A 25,936-nucleotide genomic window follows, 5' to 3' on the forward strand; every position below is an offset into this window, starting at 1 on the left:
GAGGTGAGCAGGTATGATATAGTGAAGAGAAATAAAATGGAATACTGATACTCCACCTTCTTTGCTTCTCAGTATTGTTCAAATTGTGAAAAGCAAGAGGAAAATTGTTCTCATGTCTGCAGTTTCGTTCATGACTGACAGAAAGTAAAGCCAAAGAGACATAACTAGCAGTCTTCACTCCTTTCCCTGAACACATACAAGCATATGCATGTTCAAAGAAGTTAGAATTAACTAGAACATGTTGAACTCCATCTAGCCACCCACTGATCAGCTAAACCAGCACTGATAGTTTATGAAAAGATCACGGAAAGCCGAAATTGAAAGGCTTACGGGCTTCAATCGTCAAGTTTTGTATTGTAAAGTCACTATTTATACTGAACAATAAGTAATTTTTGTACCTGTGGTTCTTTCTTATAACCAGCAGAAAGAAAGAAAGAAAGAAAGAAAAAACCCGAAACAAACAAAAAAGGTGGAAAACCCCCAAAGTTCATAAAAATATATTTGCATAAAAAAGTTGGTCATTAAGTAGAAGAGTGACTCCCCCTCCCCCAAACACACAATTTATGGTGGAAATGGATCAGCCAGGGTAAGAAAATGGCATCTGAAGTATACTAAAGCCAAAAAAACCCAGGCATATCTCTATGTAGAAATTAAAGTAATGGGTAAAACCAAACCAAAGTTACTACAAAAAGCAACAGGTTACCATACAGCTTCAGGCCACAAAACAAAACTCAGAGGCAGCAGAAAACTATGTGCAGTAACTCCATCCCACCCCAGTGCTCTTCTGTTCCTAGCCACAGCTCCTGTCAGCGACACAGAGTTTCAAGGCACATACTCATTTTTCCTCAGAGACCAGCTGCTAAATCTTTGTCAGAAATGGAAAGCTAGTTTTCATGAGTGCAGATATAAATACTATAACCAAATAAGCCCCACAACAGTTTATAAGCAGTAATGAAAAGCAGAACTTCTGAGGTTGGTTTCTTTAATTACTAAAACCCATGTTTATTCATTCAAAGAAGTTTTTCAATATGCATCTAAGAGGTAACGAATTTTGCAAAGTTGTCAAATCAAGCAAAATAAGAGGAAAAAAAGCATACACTCCATAGGGAAAATTCTGAAGATAAGAAGAAACACATTTTGAAGATACTTTATCACAGGATGTATTGTTTTCATTTCTTCAGAATTTCTGGAGTGACTTATTTCTAAAATACCACAACCCTTTAAACCAACAACAATGTAACTTGCATAATTTTGGTAAAAAACAAGTTACACTAAAGCAATTATGAACATCACAAAGAAACACCATACATGTTTTAAAAGGCCATTTTCTTAAGCTATATTAATATCTAGCTAAGGTTATAATACTATTAGAATTAGGCTCCATTAAAATAATTTAGCAAAAGAGCAACTTGCAGATCTAATTCACAAAAGCTTCCCATCAGTGTATGTAGAAAAAAGCCATGTTTAAATCATAAAAGTTACTATCTCTTCCTCAAGAGAGAAGTTGTATTTGTTATTCAAGCTTTATTTATACAAGAAAATCTTGTGTAAGTTTTCACTACTCTTACAATTAAAACAAACCAGAGCCAGTAACTAGCATATAATCTAGTAACTTGTTACAGTAAAAGTACTTTCATACCTTTTTTAATGTCATTTTCCTTCCCTCCCCACTCTGCTCTCTTGAAGCAGAAACAGCTGCAATGAAGTGCTCATTTTTAAGGCAGTCACCTGGTCTAAGTTAATCATTTTAAAGAAGCAAGAAGGAAGCTCATGAATGCTACTGTCCCACCTCAAAATCCTCATTAAAGGGACAGGGATGTGGCAGGGGGGAACCACCAATAAACCAAACCTTGAGAAAGTTAGAGGAAAGAGGCAAGACTCTCTCGGATACCCATTTAGAAAAAAAAAAGATTAAAAGAAATAAACAGGGAAGCTTTGTGTGATCTGGAGTCGGAAGCAGTGAGAGTTTCAACTGTAGCTGAACTGACATCTCTTCATTAGCAAAGTATTTTTGTTTCCATATATTCCTAAGGTGATGGTGCCACTCCACCACTGCTGCCTTGTTTATTCAGTTTAATGCAAAACACACTGTTCAAGGAACCATATCCTAAGTTTATCTTTATACTCAGAAAATTTGCACCCTGAGCTCACTGATGTGCTCCTGTAGCTTTTCTAAGTAACCTGTGCTCCGCTGCTCCTCACACTCAGCTTCAAAAACAATTGCTAAAGAGCCTAAAAGTCCACACAGGCACGGTGTTTATACAAATGGGAATATCTACACAAAGTAACTCCTTTGTAAAATTCGAGGGCTTAGCCAGTATTTCAGGTGAGGCAATATAGAAACTACAGTGTGGTATATATTTTGATGCAGTTATAAAAAAAAATAATAAAAGCCTTGATTTATTTATAAAAGAGAAATCTAATTGTAAAAATACTAGTGTGGTTTAGACATACAACAAGACTAACCACAGGATGTACTAATAATCTTAATAGCTTACTACTTTATGCCAAAATACCTTTCTTAACATACCATAAAAGTATTATGAAGCACCAATTTTAAAAGCAAATGAAATAGGACTGAGTTTAGGAAACAAAATTTAATGCTTGCATATTGTGAGAGACTGATTCCTATAGATATAAAAAAGAAATTACTTTAATGCTACCAGTAAATCTTCTGTCACTTTCAGAGACCCTAAATACTATGGGAAAATTTGGTTATCATCATTCCTTCAGCATTGGAGAGACTTTTTTTGGGGGGGTGGGGGGTGTTGGGGTGGGGTGTTGATAGCAGTCAGTCTAGAAATACCGCTAAAACTGGCAAAAAATACACACACCAGGCACGAGGTCCACCATATGAGTTTATTACCATACCTGAATTTCAAACTATGGCTTCTTTTTTTTTCTGACTAATTTTGCTTCTATTCCTGAGAATGTCTAAATGTGATGAAGACTGCACACAAATTGCAGCCTGAGTGTCCATGCAGAAGGCTTACAGCTTAACCTTGAAATACACCTGAAGGAACAGCTAAAATCAAAAGACTTCAGTGTCAAAAGGAGGAACTACTATTTGCAGTAAAGAGTATTTTTTGACAAATCATGAAAGTCTTTTACGTTTCAGGAATTATGAGTATATGTTTTAAATCACTAAAAATTATTTTCCCCACCAATACTTTCTATGTATGTGTTATTTCCTAAGTAACCATAAAAATAACCATAGCTGTTCTGACAATTAGAGAAACAAATCCTTGTTTTTCTTCAAGAGCCCATTTCAACGTTAAAATTGCTAGTAGAAAGAGAGGTACTGAAATGTGTTGTGGAAATGGACAATAATAAAGGAGAAAAAAAGACAATGGAAAAAGTGAGCTAATAAAATACAGAGAAATAGACTCAGAGGAAGACAGGAAAAAAGAAGAGAACATCTGGATCAAACTTTATGGAGAATAAGGAAATGGAAGAGAAAGATGTAGAACAGGAGAACTGGAGAAACAGAAAATCAGAAGTAAAACAGAGATGCTATAATACAAAAGCGTTTGTCTTCAGTGGGCTTGCCATTCTGTGTATGTATACCAAATATCAGAGCATAAAAAGCCTAGGATGTATGCAATACCAGGTTTCTCTGAGATTTCAGGTAATCAGGTGTTGATCGACTTAGGTGTATATGCAAACTCTCTTTAGGTATGAAGCCAAGACACTCTGACACTCAACAAGTAGGTACCTGCATTTTAGAGTGACTAAATTAGGTGTCAGTGCTTCTTAGAGAAGGCTTTTTATTCTTATAGAATAGAGCTAGGTGCTCCTAAACACTCAGAGTGTCTTAGTGTACCTATTTTATTGATTGCACCTTGATTCTTGAAGGGCAATTCAGCGTTCCTGCATACTGAGCATGAAGTGCAAAGTCACCAAAAATCATTATGCAGGACACACTAAGCACAGCGGCTCATCTTAAAAACGACTGACTCAGGCCTTCAGAGAACATTAGGTCTTCCTCTGAGACTTTTGCAGAACACCTTAGTGATTAAATTCCAGAAGACAACAACTGGTGTGTCTTGGAGTCTTGGAGACTTGCTTTAGGGAATATGAATGCACACTTCCCAGATGAGTGCACTAACTACTGGGCAAGAAACAAGACTTCAGTGGAGTAATTGTTTTTCATTTCAACTAAAGATAGGCTCACTGCGCAGAAAGCTATAAAAATTTTATGGCAGCAGGAACAAGACTAAAAGCAAGCTTAATTTTGCAACTGTGTTTTAGAAAAAAATGAATAAAGTACATAAATTGTAGTGAGTAGGAAATGAACGTTCACAACTGGTGAACTTTGCATGGAACTGAACATAGCAGTGCATGAAGTATGATATACAGACACTTAGACTTGTGTGGAGACAATCCCAATGTGGCTTAGGCAGGCAACTTTCTTCTACAGCCCACAACTGATCCCGAATAGGAGCCTCTGTTCAGACTTCTGGAGCTCTTCTTACAGAAAGGGACAAAAAGGAACTTCCCATTACCAATTTCAGACACCAAATGATATTACATAGTCCTGCAGAGCACACATTCTGATTACCTGCATCAGGTAATTCAGATTGCATGCAATCAGGGAACAGGCAGTCTGAGAGTGTGTCTAGGTGAAAAGATAAGCCACCACTTTGGCCTTCTGCTGCACTGATATGCCGAAAATGTAATCAGGTAGTTACAAAGCCATACAGTACTACAGCCTTTGAGTCTAAAGTAATAATTAGTTATCAATTTAATTTCAGCATAACTAAATTTTTGGTATTTGTGAAATAAAGTATTTCCCCCAACTGTATCCAATGTAACAGGGGCAGCACTGTACCACCAAAAGCAGTAGGAATCACTCAGTCCTTTCTGTATCACAGAGTTCCTGTGTGACTTAAGTAACCTGGTGTCCGAATTAAAACCAACATTTTCCCACCTTAATAAGGCTGTGTCTAGACAATGTTTTAAGAAGACAAAAAGGTATGTAAGCTCACAGAGGTTATTAAGCTCTCACACTGTAACAGTTCTGCAAAGGTGATACAGACAAAACAGTATCCCATATAAATTTTTTGGGGGGGGTTTAGGGTGTTGTTTTCAAATTATCTGCAAGTATAGGATCAGATCTTTACAAAGTGATTCATTGATTTCTACAGGACAATTGCCTTCTTATACTGAGGTCCATCAGAATGAAACCATTTACGAAATGAGACAGAGAATAAATTAAAATGAGAAATTATTATAATCAGAAATAACAAAAAAGTAAGTTTAGAAAGTGAAAAAACCCCACCAAACTACATTTTAATTATGACCAATGAATAAAGTAGTTATCAAAAGCTAGTGACATAGTTACCGTATCTTAGTTCTTTTCTTATTTAGCTCCCTAAATGCAGTTCTGCTAGTACCTGCATAAACACTTGCACCGACACATACAAGGTGCAAGCAGATCAATGGCAGAGTAACAGCAGGATGGTGGGAAAGCCCATTGTTAATGTTATAAATACTAAATGCAAGTGAAAGGCATACACAAAGCCCTTCTAGGGTATAATAAATCCTTCCTTAAAGTAATGCTTCATTCCTAACATTACAAGCAAATGCTTATAAGTGAAAGTTCGTGGACCTTAGTTCAGTCAGATCTACTCAAAGCTCCCAGGCACATGCAGGGTGAAAAAACAGACTCACAGAAAGAGATGCCTACTGGGCCTGGGATAGCAGTACAATGCATAACCGTTATTAATTCACTGTCTGTCTTCAGACTACAACAGCAGTAGATTTAATTGGACAGTTTCACCCAGAAACAATTACGTGAGACATTGAAATTTTTAGAAAGAAACATCTGCAGCTTTTCACTGCTGAAGTTGGAAGGTATATATCATCTCAGACTACGCTTTTAGAAATATTTTGCCTTATTTTAGCTTGTCTTTAATGCAGCTCAAAAAAAAAAAAAAAAAAAAAAGCCTGACCTGTACTAATATCTTGTAAATCCCTCTTGTCTCTTACTAAACTGAGCGTACACATTCAGTTGTTAAAAACTCAACTCATTAGTAATTTGGAGCTCAGCCACCTTGCAGGACAGCCCCCTTTAGGAGAGAGGTATAGAAGAGAGATCAGGAGGTTTACCACACTGGAAAAATAAGTACTGCTTTAAAACTAGTAGTGCCAAGAACTAGACCTTTAAGATAGATTGGCTTGCACGTCTTCCTTAAGCCAAGTACACAGAACTACTGCAGAACTCTGAATATCTAAAGGCAGAGTTTTATACTACATAGACTAGAACAAGACAACTTCTGAGAAAGGGTGAAAACTCAAGTCACCTGGAGGAACAGCATGAAAGGTTCTGAAAACAAAGGCTACCTTCTCCAGCTGTGTCCTTTTGAGGCAAATCCATATTTTCAATCCAGCAACTGTCAGAGGCTTTCAAGTACTACATTCCCCCCCTTTAAGTCCCCACAGGAAAAACTCCTTCTCCCTCTATGACAACCTCAAAGGCTTAGGTTTGGTTCTATTTCTTCTCTTCTCAAAAGTTTCCAAGCCTGTAGTCATTGAAACTATCTACTTGTATATACACTGAAATTCCAGAAAAGGATCTGAACTGAGCATGTTCAGTTACACAATGAAAAGCTCAGACCCTCTCTCTCCACAAGAGGATTCAGTTTGGCACCAAACCCAGGTCAAAGCAATCAGGCAGCTGTTTAAAAGAATGCTGAAACATCCACACATGAAGTAGCTAAACCCCCCACATAACAGATACGCCATCCTCAAGTCCTGTTAACAGCCATCTGTTACAAATTCACTTAGCTAATGAAAAGTTACTTTTCCTACCTGTGACTGTGGAGGAGCGCATTGAAAGCCAATCCATCAGACCAGCTACTGGTGAAATTGATAACATTGACCTGTGGGTAATTACGAGTCGATTGGCGAACCCAGCTCAGCAGAATCTTTTCACTGTTTGTCTGCTGCAGTCCAGCCATGATGTTTTTCATTACATCTTTGACCTGCAACAAGAGACACAATTTCATCAATGACTGGAACTTGCTCATTAAAAGCTGACCTTTTTTTTTTTTTTCTTTACACAAAATAACTTCAGTTGCCTAGATTTAAGCCTTAAAGACAAACCTCCTAAGTAATTAAAGCACATACTTGGTGTAACGGTATAACGATAGCAGTCAGGCTTGAATGCTTCCAGACAAATGAGACTGACTTGTTGGTCACCATTGGTGATGGATTCAGTACATTCACGCCTGTGCCACCGGAAGCGTTCCATGCATGAACAGAGAAGGCACATTTTTTTGTGCCACTTATGGGAACAGAGTTCGTTCAAACAAAGTATTTCTCCTTGTGGTTTTCTTTGCTCTGGAAATAAATCCTTACTTAATATGATACATTATAGCAAAAGTTGTTAAGAGGATGAAAAGCATTCTTCTCTCATTGACAGAGTTGAAAGGAGGCAGAATAAATGTGCTCAGCGCACTGTAGATTATGTTTTCTATTTAAATGTGCAAAGTACATATGCATACATGCACTTGGATGAAAAGTTAATTTCATTGCACACATTAAAACAGTATTGCATATGATTAATTTTTAATTTTTCAATGAATAGTTAATATTCCTCTTTCATTAGAGAAAGCTTATTGGCCTACAGTTATTATTTCACAAAAAGCCATTATTTTTGAGGGCTTCTAATAACATTAGCCTGCAGTTTGACACAATGCAGTTGACTGCGTATTTCATAACTAGTGAAAGAGCACCAAAACCTTACATTAAGAAGTCTATAATTTATTGTCCTGTAAAGTAAATCCTTTTAAATAATTGTTTTCTCCATATATCTTATAAAGGCCACAGCTTTTTTAAAATATCCTTAAGATACAATTTACTATGAAGTTGCTTATTGTTGCTTATTTGCTTATGGAGTATAAAATTTCATTATGAGTCTCCACTTGAATTGCTCCACAGACAGTATCAGTTGAAGAACAACATTCAGTGCAGAAGTTACTTTAAGATAAAGGATAAAACACTTTGAAATTGTACAAACCATATGATAACATGCAGAAGATGTAATCTCAAAGAATAATCAACAACACAAAAAAGTTAATTACTATGATACTGAAGAAAAAAAAAATCAGATACCATTTGATTGTTCAGTCTGGTAAGTTGCTTCCTAGTTTCACAGTAATTAATTCAAACATTTGAATAAGTGAAGATATGAATTACTAAAAGAATGTCTTGGTTTTACATCTGAGATGCATAGACTATCAATGCCTTCAATTTTCCTTTTGAGTCTCAGGTATAAAGTTAACTTTATATGTTATTAGTTTCTGAGATGGGAGGAGAATTGATCCTCCCTAAATTTCATGGACACATTCCTGACTGTGGTCTAAAATTGTAATTTTCACCAGTAAAATTTAATTTAAAATTCTGTCAGATAAGAATAGCAGGATGTTACAGTTGCTTCCATTTCTACACCAAGAGACAGAAAGTAAAAAGTTCAAGAAAAGTAATTAATATACTCTTTAATTTTGTTTCATATGTCTGAGTGGGTATCTTGAATTTCTCATTAATATTTTAGTGTCTTCATTATTGAGAGGTGACGATGTAGATTTACATAATTCAGCAAGAAGCTAAGAGATTTCCCTCCTGTATTTGCAGGCAAAACCCCTTCACTACTATCAAAATACAAAATTTTGTTTTTCATGAATCCAGGTGCTAAAAAGATGAGAATTTTCAAGTATAGCATCTATCGCACCAAATTTTAACAATATGAAAGACTAGAAAATATTGAAATTATAGCAATGGAGAACTTGTCAAAGCCAGGATTTTGTTGTTCATTTTGGATTTTTATCATGTGCTTATATTTACAAATGCAGATTTATCTGACTATTATAAGCAGACTGTAACATTTGAAAAAAGCAACACACATTCATGTAAAGGGTACCTGAATGAATGCAGAAACACAAGATTTAGAAATATAAAAGTTCATAACATACCAAGTGTTTGAGTTGACATTAACATAAGAGAAAGGAGCAATAAGTATGAACAGAGAAAATTACACAGAAACAATCAAACAATGGGCCCTCTGGAAGGCGATTATTTTGAAGAGTCCAAGTGACATTTTATCCTTTCATTTTAGAGAGGCAAAGCCCAAAATTTAGCATTTATTTCTAATTTTGAGTAAACAAACAGAAAATAGTTTCAGACTCGTCTTGTTGAATTATATATGCTGACAAGGAGTAAAGATTTACTCTCATTTTCCTTCATTTCTCTGCATCAGTGAAGACTTAAATTTATGATTTTTGGTTATCTCCTAGGGAATGGCAAGCATTTTAAATAAAGAACTAAAATGGTCTTATCTCATCCTGAGAACTGAAGTCACTTCCTATTCAGTAAGAACTGGTAGAAAACTCCACTTCTACAACTGGACCTACCTGTCCTCCCAAGCACCCCGTGGGGTGCTGCCATCCCTCACACCCCACCTGATACCTTGGCAGCACCACGCAGCACCATGCCGTGCCATGCCATGCCGTGCCGTGCCGTGCCATGCCAGGCCGTGTCATGCCAGGCCACACCACTGTGGGCACAGCACTGTGCTGCTTGCAGGATGGCTGGGTTCTGAAGGGAAATCAGCGCCTGAGTGGAAAAACGCTGGCTGACTTCAAGGTTAGGAGGAAGCTTTTTGAAGGCTTCTCAGTTAAGATGTAGTGTTGAGAAACTAGTCCGTAGAGATGTGTTGACATCAGCGTGAATAGTGTTTGGATGGATAAGGTCCTCAGCACCCAGTATCAAAACCAACAGCCATTTCAAAGCATCTAGTAGGTTCTGCCTCTTGCTGTCAAATGATGAGTTGACCTATGATACTAATTTCTTTGTTACCCCTCCTTTGTAATGCAGTATACCCTGGCAGGAAAAAAAGCTTTAAGGTGTAAGAAAATCTGACTTCCACAGAATATAAATCCTTGCTCTTCCTGGGGAACATGTGTATACTATGGTGATAAAAAAAGATTCAATTTGAATAGAAGGTGTGGGGGCAGGGGGGCGAAGGGCAACACAGATACCCTCAAGATGACTTCTAAAATGTCAAACTTCCAAACAGATAGCTGTTAACAGAATGGGACCACCACTGTTCTTGTCACTACACTGCGAAGAAGCTGCCAGCAGCATGCCCGGGCCTGGCTCATGGCAGCAGTGGAACACTGGCCTCCCTGCTGCAGGACCAAGTCTTCGGGTCTATGCACGCGTAGCTGTCTCTGTGTAAGGTGACTAGGAACAGCACAACCTCAGGCTTGCACTGCATCTTTCTCACATAAAGCCAACACCCAGGCACGTAACATTTTGTAAGACTGGCACTTAGCTTCAGGATGCCAGCCCTTAGAAGAGAGGGAGGGAGGAAGGAGAGAATCTAAAAAAAAATATTCTCAAAGCAAGGTGTTTTTATTTTTCTTAATCAAATAAGGACCTTATAGCTCCCTGACAGAACAACCGAGTACTTTTTACTTGCTGTATTACAGGTGTTCTGACTGCATAGATTACTTTTTTGTAGCTAGAATTCACTAAACTCTTTCAAAACACATTTTAAAGAACACTTTTAAGAACATTTTCATAGATGTTGAAGACATCTATCAAAGTAAAGCATCCTCTTTCTTTGTTGCTTCAAGGTGGATTGACAGTACTCTGTTAGTATTTTACTTCCACCATTATAATGCAACATAAAATAAAATGGTAATTCCAATTAAAATACCAGTTCTGCAACAAGTGCACAGCAAGCCTGATGCTTTTAATGGTCTCCAAATGAGGCTGACTGTTTAAATGCACTGTTCCCTGAAATATTTGCCTTCTGTATATGTCTATTCTTTCACTTAATTTCTGAAGTAAGTTGAGATTTTGGCTGTCTCTTATCAATGATTTTTGCTAGGTATTTTTTTTTTTCATGCTCTACATGAAAAAAAGTTTGCTTTTAAAGCAATAACAAAACAGCTTGCACACTGCAATATAGAATGTTTTTCCACTCTTAAGAGTCTTTGTCAAATGTAATAGTTCAGAAATTAATAATTTTTGTTTGGTTTTGCTTAAGTGTCAATGCTGCAGTGAGGGTGGGATCACAGAACTGTGAGAAAGATGGCAGCAGCTTCAAGGAAGCAGAAACTCTGATAGATTCAGTGCCATAAAGAGCTTTGGCAGCAGGTGCTCAACTCAGAATGATGGTTCAATTTCATTAAAACTTTAATAATAATCTGAAAAACAGGCTAGATAAAAAAAGGACACAATCACCACAGGATATGGAAAGCCCCAAGATTTCTACTGAGTAGAAATGAGAGTGACACGAATGAGTCAAATCTTGTCTGCTGCAATGCCTCTACCCCTGCCTCTCCTCAGTGGGACTGCTGGTGTCCATTCAGACTGGTACTGACTGGTACTGCCTAATTAGTCCCTCCATGCTTCTTTCTTCTACCATATACGTATATATGTACACACAGATACACACACACACATATATATATATTTTACACAAAGAGATTCACATTTTTGTAAGAGACAGTCTTGTTATCATACATAAGTATAGTTCTGTCCTAATGTGGTCCTGGCTGCAGGATGTGAAACTGGAAAAGGATTCTTGCCTGTTCATCTGCAACAACATACCTGTCAACACAACTTTTTTTTTTTTTTTTTTTTCATGTGAGAAGATAAATTTCCTCTAGGCGACTCTTAGGACTGCAAGTTCTTGGAATCATAAAGTGAAAGGATTTGCAAAAGCAGGATTGCACCATCAAACACAAACTGCATCAGTAGCATGCACTAAATCAACCGGCCTGTGTATTATCATTTATTTTTTTAGACCTCCCACAGACTACAAATAAATATATTAGTCTTGATATGTTATCATAGGTAAGGAGATGTTTTACCCAGCTGTAGACAACTGGCAGATAAATTTGGTGACCCTGAGGCCATAATTTAGTCTTTAACAACAGCTTGTTATGTTTCTAGCTGTTTAGTGCCAAGAACAATCAGTGATAGGGAAAATGGTACCAGCAGGAGGAAGCACCCTCTCTTAGGAAACTTACAGCCTTGTTTCACCAGAAGTGCTGTCACTATGTAAGACATTACCAACATATAAACAGGGCAAAACAATCACAAACATATTATAGAACATGAAAATCACTTCAAAACTTGAAAGGACACCTGAAAAAGAACAAAGATTTTCTCCATAGAGCTGTAAACAAGCAAATTCACTTTGAACTGTTCCAGTCCTTTGAGGGAAATAAGAAGCAAACCAACATCTCCTGAGTTTTGTTTTAAATGAGAAAAGCCCAAGAACAAATCTGTCTTTATTTTATGTTTTAATTATTCATCACTATGCAACAGCAACTGGCTTCTTCTTGCCAACCAGGCTTTAGCTACACTTCTGAAAAGAAACTAAATTTATATTTAGCCAAATTATAAATTTATTGACAAAAATAAAAATAAAAAGAGAAGTCCAGAAGATGCAGGTCACTTCCTTTCAGTAATCCATGAACAGAACAAACCGAAACATGGACTCGATCATTATGATTATGCTGAGAAAGTTTCAGACTTTTAACCACTGTTTTGTAAATATTATCCCTGGAATTTTCATATATGTGCAGTTCAGCTGAAGTCACATGTACTATCACAGCTGGTGTCACAGTTATCACTAGGCTCAAGATGAAGCTTGAAATGAATCACCTATGTACTGCAAGCAAGTGGTACTCTTAAGAGCACATGCCTACTGTCAAAAACTGCACCAGCCTATATCAGGAAACATGGGTCTTCTGTGCTTGTGTAACTATGCATTAAGTGGAATGTGGTGGGAAAAGCTCAAAGTAAAATTAAAAACTACACAGCTAATTCTAAAGCACATCTTTATTACTTTGCCTCAGAATAAAAGACAAATCAAATTATGAATTTGCACATGAATAGTCATCTCAGTCTGTAATTCATATAAATTAAAACACAGTGATTCAAGAATTATTGGTAAAAGTTGCACAACTAGGTTTCATATTCCATCTGCTCTTAATAAGTAATCTAGAACAATATTATGCAATTAAATGAGGAATATTGGAATGGAAGCCAAAGAAGTGATTGAACTATTTGCAGCTTTCATCTGTTGCTTCCACTGTAAAATTAGAAAAAAAATGTTCCCTACCTCAATGAATGATGCACATGTCATTTTTTACAGGAATGTTTAGGTTTTAATATAAAGTTTTTTCAGCTTTGTTTCCCACCATCTTTGCCTGTAATTCTTCAAAAAATAAAACCTCATAGATAATTGCTTGGGGAACAGAGCTAACATAAATGGACGGACTCTTAGCCCTGGGTCATGCAAACATGCAGACTCAGAGCATCCAGATGTTAGTTCTTTTTGAATTTTTATTTTACTATTGTCTCAGAATTGGTTTACTTAAGTGTCCTCATGATGAGGTTTTTATGAGATCGACATTATAATCCCCCCTTTCTCTCTAAAGAGAATGGAAGCTAAATGAGCCACATCTGCCTCAATAAATTGTCAGAGGAGCAGGTTTTTAGTGTTCTAAAAATAATTCTTGGCAGGATGGGTCAGCTCCAAAAAGCAACAAATGTTATTATTTCATTAAAATATAAAATTCACTTTCTAAGATACTAAAAAGGAAAGTGACTCTGAAAGCTATATATCCATGTTGGCTTTGTCTACACATTTTTCTTACAATAACTGTATTATAGATTCTTTTGCAACACTTGAGTGTGAAATTAGTCAAAAGAGCTGCTGCTAATGCTCTAAAACCTATTATATCTTCTTAAGATTCTTATTATCCTAGATAATATGTAAACAGACAGCCATAGAGCTTGCTGATTTAGGACACTGTTTGCAATGCCTATGGTTACTTCGTAGGTTGTGGCTGGATAATAAATGGAAAAAAGATCAGTGGAATAACAGTCATGGAAAGTAAGCAGCAGTGCCACTCACCTGCCAGTGGAGGATTATATTCCAGATCAAACCAAGGGTCAGCTTATGATTTCCATCCACAATGTCTGAACTCCCAATATTTACCAAATCAACCTATTGAAGAAACAAACAAACAAAAATATTTGCATAAGATAAATAGCAAGCATAAGACATTGTGTTATTTTCATACATTTGGTGTTAAACTTTGTGTTGAGGGAGAGGGAGGGATGAGCTCAGGTAAATCTCTCATTTTGCCTCTGTTGTTTAGTAAACACCCAACTCATGTTTTATAAATGGCACAATTAACGTGCTGGCAAAAAGCATGCAGTGATCTAGAGTTTCAATTATTCCAGTTATAGGGTGTTGTGAAAACACAATGAAAAGTAAGCCTCTACCATTACAAATCACAAAACTGATGTGACAGGAAAACTCCCGTATTATGATCCATACTACCTTACTTAATATACTTTGCTGAAATTTACACACACATCTAGACACTGTAAGAATCTACAAACCCAATATATTGTACATATTTATATTAAAATAGAATTTGTTTTGCTTTAGTTAAATTCTACAGCGTATAAGGCAGGATGTGTTCTGGAATACAGAGAAACCGACGACTGTGGTATAAGCGAGTCTTTTCCACATTAGTTTATCCAGTAATGTTGTTTTCTATAATTAAATCATGCATTTACAACTTCATTATGCATCAGGATTTACCAACCTGGAATATTCTTTCCTCCACATGTAAAATGATTCTTCACCCACCCCCACTTTTTATGCTATCTAAACGAGAAAGTGGAATTCAGGGATGGGAGTGCAAGGCAGTACAAGCTAAGACCTGCACTTTTGGATAGAAATTATGACTAAAATTTGCATCCTTACTGTTTCATAGATTCAGTTTCTCACGATCAGAGCTGATACTTACATGGCAAAGCATCCCACTCCTTCAAAAATTATACTCTTTACATCTCTACTGCACTTCTTTGAAGTTACATATGTAGAATGACTAAAGGTTTTGCACACAAAAACCAAACCTTTTGGGGTTTGTTTTTTTGTTTGTTGTTGGTGGTTGCTTTTTTAATTTCAATGCATTATGAAATTTTATTCTATTCATATATGAAGTAGATGTTTTCCCAAGAACTCTAAAACTCTCAAGAGCTCTTTTCTTTATGAAGTCATCATTTTGGACTAAAAGCAAAGACTGGCAATCAATTCTAACCAACAGTGTCTTGGAAATTTTCACAAGCGGAACTTGGACTTTATATCATAATTTTCAAATGGGGTCCATGTAGCAAGTGAATCATTACGAAGCTTATTAGGGTATCACTTACACATTCTACATTTGCTTTTGGAAATGGAAGCCTGAATACACAGGGCCTACACCTGTTTTACTAAAACAGAAGCACTTCCCAGTTTGCCTCAGCATTGCCTGAGACTATAGTGGGGCAAGCCCCCTCCCCAGCACTATTACCTTATTGGGGGGGGGGGATGTAATATGGATTGGTTGGAAGCAGCAGCATTTTTTTAGTCTGTTAGCACCCAGATGATTGCAAAACTTCAGAGCAAGGGTGGCACATAGCAGCAGGAAAATCTAATTGGTCACAGGCTTTAAATAGCTTTAGAACCATAGATTTTGCATTCCTGAAGTCCCATAGAAATCACTCTTGAAATTATTTTGAAGGCTGAGGAAACTATTTCAGATGCAGATCTTTTGGCTTCGTACTAAATTGAGAGAGAGAGAGTGTGAGGGTGTGGGGGTGTGTGGGGTTGTGTGGGGGTGTGTGTGGGGGTGTGTGTGTGGGGGTGTTTGCTATTCTAATTTCTTGTGTACAACATATAAGGTTTCAGTTACATGAATAGGATGGCTGCTGGATGACCACTTTCTAAAAGAATGCTTTTTTCTTCTATATTCTTCAATTGGAATACTCTGGTATATTTCTATATTTTAAAGGGATTATTGTTGTGTTCTGGAAATTGAATAAAAAGCATTTAAATGGATTTAGCTGATACATAATGAACAAATACTTTTAAGAGCATTTATGATGAAAATCCGTAAACACATTCCAGGTATGTAACCAAAACCTTCCTGTATACTGTGAAATAATGTATTGCTTATTTTTTTCAACAATGTCAAATATTGCAGAATTTTAAGAATTGGAAGCTTTTTCTTCTATTTATTTACATGAAATTCCATTTAAGAAAAAAAAAAAGAAAAAAAAAATCAAGCTTGAGGTCTTTATGCCAGTCTTATAAGGTCACTTTCATTTATGCATAAATTTTCAGATGGATTACCTTGGATTTATAAAATCGATAACTTTAGTCAGCAGCTGAACTCTAGTATGTTTAGTGACCTACTGCAGCTATCAAGAAATATAATATGCAGCACAGAATATATTATCACTGTTCCATCACATCTTACTGTTCAGTTTACGTGAATATTATAGTTTATTTGAATTTATTCTTGAAAAGGAGATATGATATAATTAGTTGGCCACTGAAAATGTCTGTTAAACTTTTTGGCCCATTAGAATGCTTGCATAAGGAAGAAATTCTGAAAATATTTACTTTAAAATGATGCACAGGATACCGGTTGGAAAATTCAGTCTTGACAAAAAAGAACAGAAAATGGTTTTGATATGATTAATTTACTTAATATTATGAACCATAAGGAACAGACACCAATGGAAATTTACCAAATAGATTTCTTGTAGGAAAACCCCCAGTTTTTCAGACTTGATAATTGTCAGAGCTTGTGAGTAGACAATGTAATATGTAGCATCTTCTAATCAGCTAAGAATTACTTCTTGTAATTAAAATTTTAAAACGTATTTTAAGTCCCATGCATTAACATAAAATTCTGCATGTTGCTCTGCCTTCAGACAGCATCGGTTATAGATATATTATTCAAAAATTTTCTAGCACAGGATTTAAAACTCTTTGGAATACATTCCATCCTAGTGCTGAATGACAAAGTATCCAAGTCACATTAATAAAACTGTATTGACTCCGGTAATTGAACAGGATGGACCAGAGTTTGATCTAACAATTACAAAGCATTAAATATGCTATCTATAGGATGTTCTGACCCTGTTCAGCTGATTACTTACATTATTTCTCTGCAAAACCTGCAGTGCTTTGTTGACATTGTTCAGAGCATGAACTCTTGTGGAGCCTTTTTCTTTTGCCTACAAATAAAAATTAAAAAAAAATTTACTACCAAAAATCAGAAACTAGAATAAACTATATGTAACTCAAATCTTATATTACACCTGTAGTGTTCTATTTTAGATGTTTATGACAACAATACTGAGAATATTACTACACATTGTGCACATGCAGCTTCCTGATATGAAGTAACAGCAACTGTGAAACAAACTGGATCCACAGTTGGAAGGCAATTTGGTACCTTGACATTTTTGAGTGAATGAATTATTGAATTGTATATAAAATTAGATAATTAAACACTGTCTTATTATGATTAGTCTTCTGCTCCATGGTACAATTTAGGAACATTACTTTGACAACTAAACAGATAAGCATAAGTTTGTTTAATGTTTATTTACAAGTACATTCTCTCTGGATTTTTATTTTCAAACTCCCATGCTGCTTCACTATTTTATAAGAAAATTTCAGGGAATGATCCCAAGCTCACAAACTCCACCCAGGAACACAAGAGATGCCATTAAAAAAACATGTGACGTGTCACTTTAGAATCTCCAGGTTAATAAGAGCAAGTAGTTCTCTCTTTTCAGACATATACAACTCCAATAAATGGATTTTATGTATGAAATTTATTAGCAAAATATTCTAATTCTACACATTAAATTCTATTCCTTGTATTTGGCACAAAGATCTAGCAATAAATAATTTCTGAATAGCAGCTAATATCTCAATATCTAAATGAATCCTACCTCAGTCTTGTTTCTCTTGCCACATTTTCTTAATAAGTGCATGCAACAAAGTAAATTTTCCTTTCAAATATATGCCTAGCAAAGAGTTACTGTCTAATATAGCCTACAGTTCGTAATGTTCCCTCAATTTGAAATGGAAGTTGAAAATATTCAGACCCCTAAAAAGTTTCCACAGGCCCTCATCAATGGCAGAAATTAATGAATGCCATCCCTTACAGTTATCACAACATCAAGGCTACAATATACAGTAAATATGTTAATATACACATACAAGCTTTTGGCCTGTAAGACATTCCAGGAGCTCCAGAAGTCTTTGTCCATCTCGAAAATCACTAAAAAGATCTTCAATGTAGCGTCTTCCAAACTGAAATGAAACAATTACTTTAGTTAGTTCAAACACCAATAAAAGGAAGAATCAAATTTCTAAATAAGACCAGAAAGCTGTAAAAGCCACTGTCTTGCGACGTGGTGTATTTCACTTGCACAAATACACTGTGCAAATTAAATAATAAATATGAAGGTATGACACAAAGCAAAGGAGGAAAATATCTTACAACTAAACTAATAGAATTCTTTAACACGCATCTGTTTTCACAGGGTGCTATTGCATAAGGTAGATTGGTGCTTACCTTATTTCAAGTACTTTTCCTATAGCAACAAATGTACACCCTTCACTCCTCCTAAAATTATACTATTGATATAATTTTTGAGAAACTACTGCAGATCCAATAATTTATAACTTGTGCACATACAATTAATACAAATAATTAAGCCAGAAATAAATACTAATGAAGCTAGAGTACAAACTGGACTTGGCAATTAAGGTGCAATTTGGGAGAAAACCAGGGAAAATAATTTGCCAAATGGAAAAAAAAAAACCAAACCAAAAAACAAGTAAACACCAACAAACCACAAACCAAACAACAAAAATCCCCAAACACACAAAAAGACATATCAAGTTTAATGGTCTAGTAGGCACTCTTTCATGTGGCAGAAACAAACTTGGAATTATGCATAGAGAGTTAAGTCCCAGGCTTACTTTAGTGAGGATCTAGAGCACATGTAAATTAATAGGACATACTTGGAATTGTACCAAATCGTGCCTCATTACCATAAATGGCTAAAACACAATTCACATTTTGTACACAGCATCAGCAAAAGACAAAAGGAAATACTTGGGATTTTCCTCCATGTGGCAATGGTAAAAGGTGATCTCTGTTCTGATGCTTGACTAATGCATTAAATTTTAAAAATATAGGGATATGATTTTGCATAGTTTAATCACTGTGATATTTTTATGTGCACCTATAAATTTTGATGTATTTTTGCATATCTGAGAGTTTTTGAGAACCACAATAAAAACAGTGATTATTTTGTGCAGTGTCAAGTAGGTTCAGATGTCCATGTTATTTCTAATCTATAAAGTTTCACTGATGCTTTGACTGATCTGAAAGGAAGCATCTGTATTTTAATTTACTATAACTGACACCATGATGACCTGCATTGCGTATCTTCCACTTGTACCACAAAGCAATGTAGATCTGGGAGTCCTTATTACACGGAAAACGTTTGGTTTCCTGTCAGCCATGTTGTTCTTTTACTCACTGAAATGGTCATTAGAGCTAGCTGGGAATTTTATTAAAAATTTATTTTGTCAGAAAGTATCAATTCTTTCAGAAGGTTTCTTAAACAGAGAACAGATTTAAAGAAAGTTTCTGGTGCTAGACTCTTTTTTTTTTTCCTTAATCAATAAATATTTATGTGTACAGCACAAACTTTAGTGCTATTGGCTATTCTGGCATGACTCACTCTTCCTTGCTCCCTGACTGCTCTTCTCTTCTGAGACAAGAGTTCCTTTCAAATCCCTTCATTTTCAGTAAGGTCTTGCTTCTGTTTCACAGAACAAACATCCAAAACATCAAAAATTTTCTACACCAGTGGAAAACTTTTTCTAGCCAGTTTTCACACCCTGCACAAACCATTCCAACTAAGCTAATTTCTAGTTAACATACAACTTACCACTTGACTACTCAAAATATCTGAAAACCAGTATTAAACAAATTCAGATACAATTTACTCACCCTGCTCAATCTCCTGAATTATCTGTTCTGTTAAAGATACCCAGCAACACTTTCCAGCCTTGAATTTAGCATGAGAAATAGTTTTGATAAAATGTTTAAAATGATGGTATGAACAATCATGCCATTATGCAAGTCATGTACTGTATTTATGATGTTTTCTATTACTTACTCTATACAGCACAAAATCAAAATTAAGAGAGAATATCACATCAGAGAGACAATACTCTCTTCACCGATCTTGCAGAACAAGAGTAATTTTTGCAGAGGGGAAGCACAACACCTATACACTTCTAAGGGAACATTTTAACATTCTTAAGAAAGTCAAAGTGATCAATAGGCCCTTCTGTAACACTAGGAAAGACTTGTGACCATAATGTTACTGAATCATTCTGGGAACATAAGCACAATGACATTTTGATAATAGGATATAATTATCTTGCTTTGTATCATAAGAGAAAAATAGAACTAGCCTTCATAACTGCTTCTATGGCTTTCTATCTTCCTTGTTGCAGCATGTAAGTGGTTCATAAATTTTAGGTTGAAATCCATCCAGGACAGCAAAAAATTCTGCTTGACAAAATAATATGAGGGTTTTTTGGGGGTAAAGCTTTCAGAAAGAAAATAAAGACAGCATGGCAGCATCCTCAGCATGACATATTATTTACAAATGTATTACAAGTAAAACTTAAAACAAAACTTACCACTGATTTTTAGGGTCTTGGAAGTATACCTTCCATTAATCAGGAACTAAAAATACCTTAAGACACCCTATACTACTGTTACACATATCATCCTTAATCATCATCCTTAACCTAAAGAAGGTTGCTATTTTTCTGGCAACAGACTAATTAAGTCTTCTTTCTCAAATGGGCTAAATGTCTTCACTTGGTCAACATTGCAGTAAGTCTTCAGAAACAAAGGGCTCAAAGATGCATCAAATATAACAGTTGTGCCATTGAAAAGTGTCTGTTAAGTTGAAGTATGAAGCTTCCAACGATGAAAAAACAAGCACAGCTAGTCAATGGTTTGTCAAAAAAGATGCCTAGTCCTTTATTATAAACTGTTGTTGAAAATAACCTTGTTTAAAACTTTTTTCTGGTTGCGACCTATAGGCATAGCTACTGCCCTTAATACCTACAGAGGAATGAAAATGTTCAGAATAATCTCCTGTGTTGTTTGTATGTATGTGGATTTGTTACTCCCTCTATATTACAAAGTTACCCCAAACCTAATTTTTAAAAATGCCCATAGCAGCTGCATGTTGCATTGTTGGTTCACAGTTTTCTTTCTTAAAAACCAGAATGATGGAAGAGATGAGGGAAATGAAAGAGAGTAGGACAGAAGGACTGCAGATACCAAATGTGAAGCATAAGGTGACTTTTCATCCGTGTGGTGCTGATTTCCCAACTGATAATATTACTGGCAGCAATGGGGAACTAGAGATAATTGTATGACCTTAATCAATATACAAGCTACCTATAACATTATTCAAGTAGATCAGCAAAGTAATTGTCATCTCTCTCAGCCCTACTTGCTTATTTCAGGGAGATCAACAATTAATGGAGGGTTGGGGTATTGGAGGCAGGGATGAAAAAGAACAATGAAAAAAATAATAATTACAGAGTAAAGAAAAAAGGGAATAACCGTAAAAATGAAATAAAAAGAAAGAGAAAGAAGCAGAAATAATTTTCTAGAAGTAGGACTAAAAAGAAAAATCTAAGACCAGAATTTGTTAGAATCTTCATGACTAGAAAGACTCTGGGGATTTAAGTTTACAGCAGTTTTATGTATGATTTTAACCTACTGTCTTTGTGTTAAATAAAGGTCAAAATACAGATTATTTTCTTGGTTTAGCTGATGTGGCTGTTGGCCACAACTGCTGATTTTTACATAATGTAAGAGGTCTTGAAGGAAATCCCATGGATTTATTTTAAAACATAATCACCAAAAAATGTGATACTGAAGGGAAGATAAGATTCCTGTATTAACATGGATGAGGACTAAGGAAAGGAATCCACAAAATACATTTGTATGTAAAAAAAAGACCCTACACTACCACGGTCAACTACACAAGCCTTAAGTCTTAGAATTATAGGGTAATGTACAATTAATATCTCAGGAAAACATGGGAACTTGCAGAAGAGTCTTCCCTCAGTCGCTATAAGAGAGTGAAACATAGAGTATTCCATGTGCTAACTCAAGTGCATGTACATAGGTACATGCATGTACATATGTACATGCATGTGCATACTCTAGAATACTCTCAGTATTAATTAGAGTGAAACAATATCTAAAGTGTATTATTTTCCAAAATGAGACAGCTGAACCAATTTTATGCCAAAGAATGTTACCTTGGAAAAAAAAAAAAAAAAGAACATATGGAAAAGAAAGAAAAGAGAAAATCAGGAAACAGACAGAAAATAAGTGTTGATAGATACATACAGTTGCAAATTTTTTGCTGTCAATGTAATTAGAAATCTTAAAACATCAAGCTCCATTCTATTCATCTCACTAGCCTACTATCATTGTCATTCCTGTGTTCTTCTTTCCAAAGACTCTATAATAGACCTCATTCTGTCCATGTAAATCTAACAAATACATTTTGTCAAACAAGTTAATTACTTAATTAGCTCATTCATCAGATTCATTATGGGAGAAGTTAATATCGTGGGAAGTATTACATGAAAAGCTAGTATGCCATGAAAAACTCTGTTCACAGCTACATGCAAGCCAGTAATTGTGAAAGCAATACAGGGAAGAACACCAAACAATTGAAAAATATCTTGTCCAGAGAAGGCACAAAGACATCCATTCATGAACATTGCCTCTCCAAAAATTATGAGTCAAAGTTCCAAAAATTCTGATCAGCATAAAACTGTTAGAAGACATTATGTTTTAGAATAAATTAGCATAGGCAAATCTTATACTAAGGAAAATAGAACGAAAGAGAAGGAAATAGGAAGGGGAAGGAATCAGGGAGGGGAAAGGAAAGGAGAGGAAGAGGATTAAGAAGTCATGACTAAAATTTTCTCCCACAAGTGCAAAGGGTAGAAATGTATTTCTATTACCTGAGATTCATAAACACTCAGAATTTAAAGCAATGAGTCCATAATAACAACTTTAGCAAAATACATGATAACAGTAGACTGTAACATAGCTATTATTTAAGGTTCTTTAACATGCATAATTTTTTGGTGTTTTGTAAAAATGCCATGTGATAGGTATTTTTTCCGACATTTTTTAAAATAATGACAAAGGGTAAAAACTTGGCTGAGGAAGAGATCTCTGACTTTTCATATTCCTTTGCAGAGCAGTATGCATTTAGATTACACTTTCAATTTGAGGGCAGACTAGACAATAAGAAGATTATTACAGGAAGACAAGTTCGATGCTATTTCTTATGCATTTTACAGTATTATTGGCTTATTATTATCCGTTCATCTGGCAAATCTAGCAACCAAAACTGACTGTCAACAGATGGAGAGAGACAGAGAATAAGTTAAAAGAGAAAAGGCACTGTAAAGACAGAGAATTCAAGGTTAAGCATGACACTAGACAGAAGATTTAAGTTTACATTAGCCATAAACAAGAAAAATCATCTTTCAATAAAACTAGTGGACACAGAAGTCCTTTGGACTCCTGGGAAAGGGAAATAACTGAGATCTTAGCTTGGGACAGGACCTGTGACTCTGGGAGGGGCAGGAAACCCAGGTCACAGAGGCTGGAAGGGAGCTGTAGTGTGGTCCAGCTGCGTCCCCAGCATGCCGGGCTGTGGAACAAGGAGCCAGAGGTTCCCTGCAGTTTGGCCAGGACCTCAGGCTGCTGATTGATTACTAAAAAAAAAAATGAAAAGACAAGATATAATCCAGAAAAAACACTAGAACATAAGCCATAAATCTTCACATAACTTTTTCAAGTGTTTATCTCAAGATCAGTTTGTAAATCTGTAAATTTCACTGAATAGATGTGAGTAAGAAAGAAATAAAATTTGGTTGGATTACAGATGTTACCCTTAGAAAGATTTTAAAGAAAAAGCCTTTTCTTGCAGTCAAAGTATTTGATGCCTCACTCCATGAAACAATAAAGAAAAGCCACTGAGTTAATCTCAACAGATCTTTTAAGCCAGTTTTAATAAAAGAGGGATTATTAACACTTGCTTTTGCTATGTTAAATATATTAAAGGTTGAATTTCTCTCCCCAACATGCTCATTTACAGTTTGTTCAGTTCTTCTGGGAGGATCCATGAAAGTGATTGACATTTTCTTTCATTGATACTGGATTACTATTACAGCAGCAAAAGATATTGCACCAGTCATGAGGGAAGAAAGATGCACCAGGCATAGTTTAATTAGATCACAGCTTTACTGACTCATGGGAGGCACTGAGTAATAACTTGAGCCACACAAGCCATCCTTTCTCCCTTCATCCTTTTCTCCTGTTAGAACATGGAGGCATCCATTCTGCTGCAGGTAAAACTCTATGCCAGCCAGCTGGAAGTCAAACAACGTACTAGCCGTTTGCCTCTATTGTCAGAGCTCCGATCTGTTTCCTAGCCTTTGTAGTAGATAGTAGATTTTTTTATTTTTTTTTTTTTTTAGTCTAACTTCAGCTTTCAAGGAATTCCACAGAGGAGTAACTGACGAATTTTAAAAAATTACTATTATTCACCAACAGGAAAATGTAAACCCCTTCACTAAAGATGCCACACTCTTCTCACAGGTAATGAACCAAGCATTACTGTGGATTTCAACAAGGTAGCTATCACAATGCCTGCAGCAGGCCCAGAACACCCAATTCTACCCTTTAAAGAGAGATCTAGAGGCAGGTCTTACAATTGTCTGAAGGCAGTTCATGTTTGTGGGACAAGACACATACTCTTACAGCAGGAGCAAAACCCTGTTGTTCAGGTAATGTCACCAGACCCTCCTGGCACTTCTGTTTGGTTCTTGTAAAAGGGTATTTTCTCCTCAGCACAAGAAGTTATTCCATTTCTTTAGTGTCATTACAGAGAAGGACACTCACACTTCCCCTAAATTTCTGAAGGATACCTTGCTATTTTCCTTTTAAAATAAATCAGAAAATCTCACTGCAGAGGCTGTACATATCCAGAACAGAAATACAGATGCATTGACAAAGACAGTTATGTTAATATAGCTATCACAAGAGTTCTTAGCTATCAGAAATTTGTCTCTAAATTAAATGAAAATCAAAGAATAAGCAAATAAATTGGTCACAGTAACTCATACCTCACCTTCAGTTTATCCTCATCTAGCTCTTACCCAAGAGGGATAGAGAGCTATAGAAATTTCCAAAGTCAAAGAAGTAGGGGAGCTAATCAAAGAGTGAAAAACAGTCTCACCATGGCGTCCAACTATTGTATAGGCTCTACAGGTAATCTATATTAATTCCTCAGTACACTTTATAGTATTCTTCTGATGCCAGTACATAAGGCTTTCTGAGATCCACTATGCAAAAATATTTTCTTTGTAGAGTGTTCTAATTTACCTTTCCTTTGTAGAATTCTACTGTAGGATTAATTATGTGATAATTAAAATACTGGAAGTTTCATCATGCATAACTGAACTTCCTGAAGTTTTGTTGTAATACTCCACATCCTTGGGATCACTGAAATTAATGAAGATGAATTATCTTCTCTGCTACGAAAGGGATTCCATTATTTATTAATTAGACACACAACATTTTAAAAGTCAAAGCCAAAATAGTTATTAGCTATTCTACTTTCATATAAAACTTCCTTATGAGTTTTATTCAATACAACTTGAATTCACTTTAATTAGACATTCTAGCTTACCTATTAATGCATTTTTGAAATGAGATTTTGAAATTAATTACATCACTAACCAGATTATTTTTTTCCAGATTCAGTGTATTCTATTTTTCATAAGAATGAAACTAGATTAAGAACAGATATAAATTGTAATAGCATGATAGTAATAAAAAATTGAAGATCTATTTGGAGCAAGAAAATAAAATCTACTGATACAGTCTCCATTTAGAGC

General features: G+C 35.6%; 1 protein-coding gene across 10 annotated transcripts in view; it reads right to left on the minus strand.

Moving 5' to 3' along the window:
* The window catches only part of DMD (dystrophin), a 1,160,159-nt gene that overhangs the window by 867,600 nt on the left and 266,623 nt on the right, over positions 1-25,936 (minus strand). For all 10 annotated transcript variants that reach the window (XM_055801176.1, XM_055801179.1, XM_055801178.1 and 7 more), the window contains exons 3-6: positions 18,107-18,199; positions 17,032-17,109; positions 13,943-14,035; positions 6,814-6,986 (exon numbers count right to left, since the gene is read on the minus strand). In XM_055801176.1, the coding sequence (XP_055657151.1) occupies positions 6,814-6,986; positions 13,943-14,035; positions 17,032-17,109; positions 18,107-18,199 (437 nt within the window). The remainder of the gene's footprint in view (positions 1-6,813; positions 6,987-13,942; positions 14,036-17,031; positions 17,110-18,106; positions 18,200-25,936) is intronic.

The sequence above is a fragment of the Falco peregrinus genome, chromosome 4 (assembly GCF_023634155.1).
Source record: "Falco peregrinus isolate bFalPer1 chromosome 4, bFalPer1.pri, whole genome shotgun sequence".
Classification (NCBI taxonomy): domain Eukaryota; kingdom Metazoa; phylum Chordata; class Aves; order Falconiformes; family Falconidae; genus Falco; species Falco peregrinus.